The sequence below is a fragment of the Cystoisospora suis genome (assembly GCF_002600585.1).
Source record: "Cystoisospora suis strain Wien I chromosome Unknown contig_10400, whole genome shotgun sequence".
Lineage (NCBI taxonomy): Eukaryota > Apicomplexa > Conoidasida > Eucoccidiorida > Sarcocystidae > Cystoisospora > Cystoisospora suis.
In genome coordinates, this window is record NW_027163173.1 from 5,902 (window position 1) to 11,818 (window position 5,917).

The window sequence follows — 5,917 nt, forward strand, 5'->3', positions numbered from 1 at the left end:
TAGATAGATAGATAGATATAGGCGTAGATGCAGGGGTGGCACGGTCAGATACAGAGACCACACTGTGTACATGGATCTCGAGAGAGGGAAGACGGAGGCAGACTCCAAGAAAAGAATGCAAAGGTGAGGTAAAGACGTCATTAGCAAACCGAGAGAGAATCCTAGCACCTTACCGCTTTACAAAGCCAAAGCAAACGGCAAGGACTTGCACTGCACTGCAGACGATGGGGAGATAGAAAGCATCGACCAGGCAGGTTACAACGTCGATTGAGCTGTATAGACACTGTAAAGAGAAAGACAAGCCAAAGACACCACACAAACGACCACATGAACTGCCCCTGTCTCTCCTGTTAACCTATCTTTGGAACAAGAGCTTTAACTGACACTCCCCCTCTCGTCCCTGGCCCTTCATTATACGTCCACTCTCGTATAACTTCTCTACGTGAAAAAGAGCAACTTCTCGTGAGCTTCTTTCCACTTCATACATAGACATACACACCTCATATAAACGGCAGCCGCTGCTATCAATCATCGCCAACACGAACACGGAGGAGAGAGAAAGCGAGGGCACGTCCGCGCAGAAAGTATCTGTCTGCTTCCTATTTCAACCCTAAGACGGAAAACAAGGAGAAGAAGAAGACGGCAAGATACCACGGAGGCTCTTCGGTGAAGAACTCCATCATAAACAGATGAATTGCATCCAGTTACTTGGACGCATTCTGTCCATAGTATTTCATGGTCGATGGATGACTGAAAAAGTGAGAAGCCCCCTGGAAGAGAGAACGAAGAATCCGTGGAATCTCCACCCCAGCTGTATCGTACCTTCGATGAGCAGTTCTCCAAGACAGTACATGAAGTATCAAGGACAGCAAGGACAAGTTCGTCAGAAGGAATGAATGTATGATCATCTTCTTCTTGTTCATCATTCCTTCTTTTCTCTTGACTGCTGAAACTTCTGTCTGTCTCTCCCTCTCTGATCGGAGAAGACGAAGAAGTGTCTTTCTTTCTGTCATCTGCTGAAGAAAGAAAAAGAACACCAGAGAAGAAACAAAGAAGGGAAAAAGACGTGTAGACACCCACTGTTGGTTGCTCGTCAAGTTGCTTAAGATACACACAGGGAACGCACTGAGAAACATGAAACAGAGCTGTCCTCCTTTCCTTCACATTCGGTTACGCCTTGGAGATAGAGGCATATAGATAAATTAGAGATTGCTAGATAGATTGTAGATAGATAGAATGAAGTAAGGTAGATAGATAGATCCATTCCACCAATGAGTCGACGATGCACACGCTGACACTGACCTCCACATCATCTATGCACACACGAAGAGGACATATGGAGGAACGTAGAGGACACAGAATCTGTGTGGATACAAGCGATTGAAGATAGTGAACGGACTGCTACAACCCAGAGATTCCTCTCATGGCTACCCCTCTCTTACAGGTAGTTTGATCATTCGCTTGACTTGAACTGGTAGACCCACGAGGATAGAGGCCTTTCTGCCGTGCGTAAGCGACCATAATATCATCGAAGCGATTCAACGCCGGCGCCCACGCTGTGACGTCTCCCTGCTTCTCCCACATCCAGCCCTACAGAAGAAAAGAAGAGAAACAGAGATCACCACCGAGAATGGCAAGAAGAGATCGACGAGAAAATGAAGAAGAGAAAGGAATAGAAAGCATCCATTCAAGTGTACATACACTCCTACTTGTCTGTTGTCCCCTCTGAAGAGCTTCACTTGAGCACCAAGCAGATGGCTAGTTAAGGAGATGACGTGCTTTCAGTGACATGAACGAGAAAGTACGGGAAAGAAAGAAAGAGATACAAGGAAAAGTAAGTAGCAAGAAGGAAGACACAGGAAAATGAACACCCTCATTCATCTCTTCTGAGATATCTAACAGTCAGGGTGAAGACTCAATGATGATTTGTCGCCAACAATCCTTGTCATATCTGTACGTCTAGTGTATATACACCTGTAGAATACGTACATACATGTAGCTCCCTGTCTGTGCCAGGGGTAGGTCTCCTCTCATCACACACTGGCCGAAATCTCCGCAACTAGATCACCTACGTTGCAGAGAACACAAGGAACTGATTTCGCCTTGAGACATCTATGTGTATACATATATATACACGAGTATTAAGCAGGACTTATACACATATAGACAAGCAGAAAAGCATTAGTGGGTGAGGGATATCATGTCAATGATGTATAGAGGAGAAAGAAGAGAAGGGGGAGAATCTTTGATGAGACATGAGACACATACCCTGAAGGGCTGGAGATGATGGATGAGGTCTTCATTTGGACATGTGGCGATGACTTGAATGAGCTGACGTTGCGTCTCAGGCAGGGAAGAGACAGCTAGCTGAAAGTTATCACTTAGACTTATCGGAATCTTTCCCATGTTTTCGACTGTTGAATCTGTCTTCTTCTTGAGCCCCCAAATAGGCCAAAGGAAAAGACTCCACTCAAATAGACGTCACCAGGAGATCCTCTACAGCATCAGCAACCCCTGCCTTGGAATGGAATTTCCGCAAAGAGAAGGACGACGAGGAGAAAGAGAAAGAGAAAGAAGAAGGAAGACGGCTGAAGGCTGCTGTCTGAACCACTACAATCAGCCCCCCGATAACCTCGGAGGCTATCAGGCTTTCTTTTTTCCCCCTTCTCAACTTCTCCACCCCGCTGAGACGAATGGGTTCTCCGTCTATGATGGGGAGCTACAGAATAATGGAGCACGGGGGAGAGAGTTTGCTACATCCTCAAATTGCCCGGTGGAATCTCCGTTCTTTAAGGAGAACAGAAAAGAAGACGGATGACAGAGAAATGAAGAAGTCTTCTCTTGGAACGAAAGGAACAAGTACCTCTCTCTCCCCGTCAGTCGCCTTGTCGAAGGTACGTAGAAGGCAAGCACAAGCGCGACCAAGTCTGGTCGAAAGGAGAAACAAATCTGCAAAAGAAGAAGAACAACGACTGTACAGAAATATGTGAGGTGTCAAAGATGTATTGGAGTTGTTCCAGACCAGATTAGAAAAAAGAGCTCTGCTAGTATAGACATATGACCATGGCGCGAATGAGCGATGCAGCAGAGCCGTAGGAAGAGACAAGAAGAAGAAGAAAACCGGTCGCCAGCAGTTAGCTGTCCGTCTGGGGTTTCCTATCTAAGAAGGATACGAGAAAGACCTTCTCACGAAGCACGAGCGAGGACGAACTGAAGAAGAAGTCCACTGGCATAAAGCAGGGAAGGGGAGGAGAGACTTGAAAGCAACTTCTTCGGTGATGATATCGCACAAGGACTGTCAGTCGTACACAACCCAGCAGATGTGGTAAGCGTCACAGAAGGAACAGAACACATCGGCGGGGGGGGAGGGACATGAGTAAAGAAAAGGACAAGGAGAAAAGTGGCCTTTGTAGTCTTGCCCCTTGAACCCGTCCGTGCTCACTCTTAATCCTCCTGGGTTGCCATGCACGGGGTGACCAACAGAATCAATACCAAAGGACGCGCTTTTCCGACCCGCAGGAGATCACTAAGTACTGAGCCCAGAAGAGAACAGGACTGTCAACACGAAGGTGCTCGCCGCCCTTCCTCAACGGTTTCGGAAAAGGGGGCTGCACAGAAGAGACGCTGAAAAAAGTACCTTCCAGAAACGTTTCTAGAGACAATCACCAAGGGAGTATGGCGTCCTCGTAGAACGAGACGGCTGGAATCCAGGGATACGAACAAGAACGAAAGGCAAGATTCTCCCCGACAGACAGCCGTCACCGGTCCCGATGGTCATACCCACACGGAGGGTCCAGAAGAGTGAGGGAGGAGGCCGATCCTCTTGAACCCCTCCGAGCCCAAGCTTGTTTTTAGTGATGGGGAAGGAACCAGTTGTACAAACGAGGACCCGAGGGATGCAAAAGAGCGGGCTGCTGAGCTCCTGTCACTTCTTTCAAGGCGCTTGTATGGGCCAAAGAAAGAGAAAGAGTCGTGCAACAGACATAGAACACCACTTATTGCATTCGCGAAAGCGCAGCTGAAGAGACTACACTTCGATTCACATGACACAGACACACACTCAACGTTCTGGTGTTACAATCGCTCCGTTCTGAAAGGTGACGGCGACACCGCCAACCCCGATTTTATCTTTTCGACAAGTGTTACTGTTGGCTGTCCTAAGCTCTGCCATAAGGAAAAGCACGAGAGGCGAACGGAGCACCCAAAAAGCGCACACGAACAAGCAGGGATTTAAAAGGGTAAAAAACGCAGTTGCAGAAAGAAAGAGAGAGAAAATGAAGGTCCTGCAACCTTCGCAGGGAGCGGCGTTAACTGAAGGCGCAGCAAAAGAAGGGCGCCTTGGGAAACGAGAACAAAAAGAGTTGCACTGAGAAAGTCGATTGAGGTGGAAAGGGTTAAAGAACGTCTGTAGTCCCCTTAAAGACGAATTAGGATACAAATGAAAGAAACAGACACGTTCAAGTCAAGAAAGACGACTCCGTAGAGAATTGAAGGAAGGCAACATCTTCTTCGTATCAGTTGTATGCTACACGACGCACACTGCCCGATCGATCAGCACAGTGGTTTTCTACAATTCTCCATCCGGCATGAAGATAATCACGAGCAGTAGCAGCAGCAACGTGGTACGACGCTAAAGGTGGTCCCGATTGACCAACACAACGGAAGCTCCATCCTGTGCCATCGGGTGTCTCTTAAGGATCCTTCTCATCTTCTCGGAAATCCGGCCATGGGCTGACAGCATATGTATTAGAGTGTTTAATGAAACTTTCCGGAGAGAGCTGGGGGTGAAAAGAGAGCTTCATAGTATCCTCAGCGTATACGCGCATACAACCAGTCATCGTAGTACTCGCCCCCCCCCAAGCGGCCGCCTGTTCTTCTCGACTGCTGCCGCGCTTCCTCCCGTCGTCACTGCGAAGCTGGAACAACCCTAGAACTTGTCCTTCTTTTCAACTTACTGCATGCTACCGATACAACCGCGTATAAGACGTGCACACTTCCAACAAAAAACTGACGTGGATGAACTGTGCTATGCGCAACTAGAACTACATTCTTTCCCAAACAAGGAGCTCATCCTCATCTTCCGACCGGGCTGGGGGTAAGGGGTTCATAGTTTTGCCAAGCGATTCCACCGGTATGGCGGGTGGTAGCGGAGAGCAAACAACAAAGAAACCGAGACACATTAAACGCCCAGAGACGATCGTAGGCAACGAAGAGGCGGTGACCTGCAATTTTTCTCTCATCCAAATCCCCCACTGAGGGACCTGACGTCGAGAACGTGCACGGAGCAAAGCGCCCCAAAGAATGATTTCTCGTCTGTGAGTCATCGAACGCTTGTCGCCGCTGAAACAGCAGAAACGGCGGATGGAGTGTGGCTGCGGCCTGATGCCGTTGATTTGTCACCAGTAAGCGATCAAGGGCTCGTGCCTAGACTCTCCGCGGTCTCCGCTGAATTCAAAATAGAAGGAATGCTTATACAATCAGTTGAGAAGGCAGGCATGGTCAAGCCCTGGGTGGTTTCTTGCGGTCGTACTGTTGTTGGGGACGCCGGAAAGGTTTTGGTTGCGCTGCGGTGCTCCAGTGTTGAGGTGGCGTCTATTATTGGAATGTCTCTGAGTCATGAATGTGTGACGCCGACAATGGTATGCCGCTGTGGTGTGAGGTGCTAGCAGCGGTGGAAAAACGGAGCAACAAGGTGCAGGGCAACCCTTCCAAGACCGCCACGCTGCTTCTGACCGCCGAGAACGACGCGCCGTGCATACTTTCTCGAAGAAGAAGAGTAATCTCGTCAAACAGTATTCCATCTCGGCCCAAAATTCCTGCTGTGTGTCGCAAAGCGGTATGCCCCGTTGATATGCCGGTCGAAAGGGATTACCCGAGGTTGGCTTGTAGTGAGCCAACCGCTAGTGGAACTTAGCAG

At 48.6% G+C, this 5,917-nt stretch overlaps 1 protein-coding gene across 1 annotated transcript in view; it reads right to left on the reverse strand.

Moving 5' to 3' along the window:
- The window catches only part of CSUI_011251 (hect-domain (ubiquitin-transferase) domain-containing protein), a gene marked incomplete at its 3' end in the record, with an annotated part of 10,633 nt that extends 5,888 nt beyond the window's left edge, over window positions 1–4,745 (reverse strand). Inside the window, exons 1-4 of the mRNA XM_068071352.1 lie at window positions 2,269–4,745; window positions 1,443–1,590; window positions 709–1,016; window positions 174–283 (exon numbers count right to left, since the gene is read on the reverse strand). Of these exons, the coding sequence (XP_067916672.1) occupies window positions 174–283; window positions 709–1,016; window positions 1,443–1,590; window positions 2,269–2,406 (704 nt within the window). The remainder of the gene's footprint in view (window positions 1–173; window positions 284–708; window positions 1,017–1,442; window positions 1,591–2,268) is intronic.
- Between the last annotated feature and the right edge of the window lie 1,172 nt (window positions 4,746–5,917).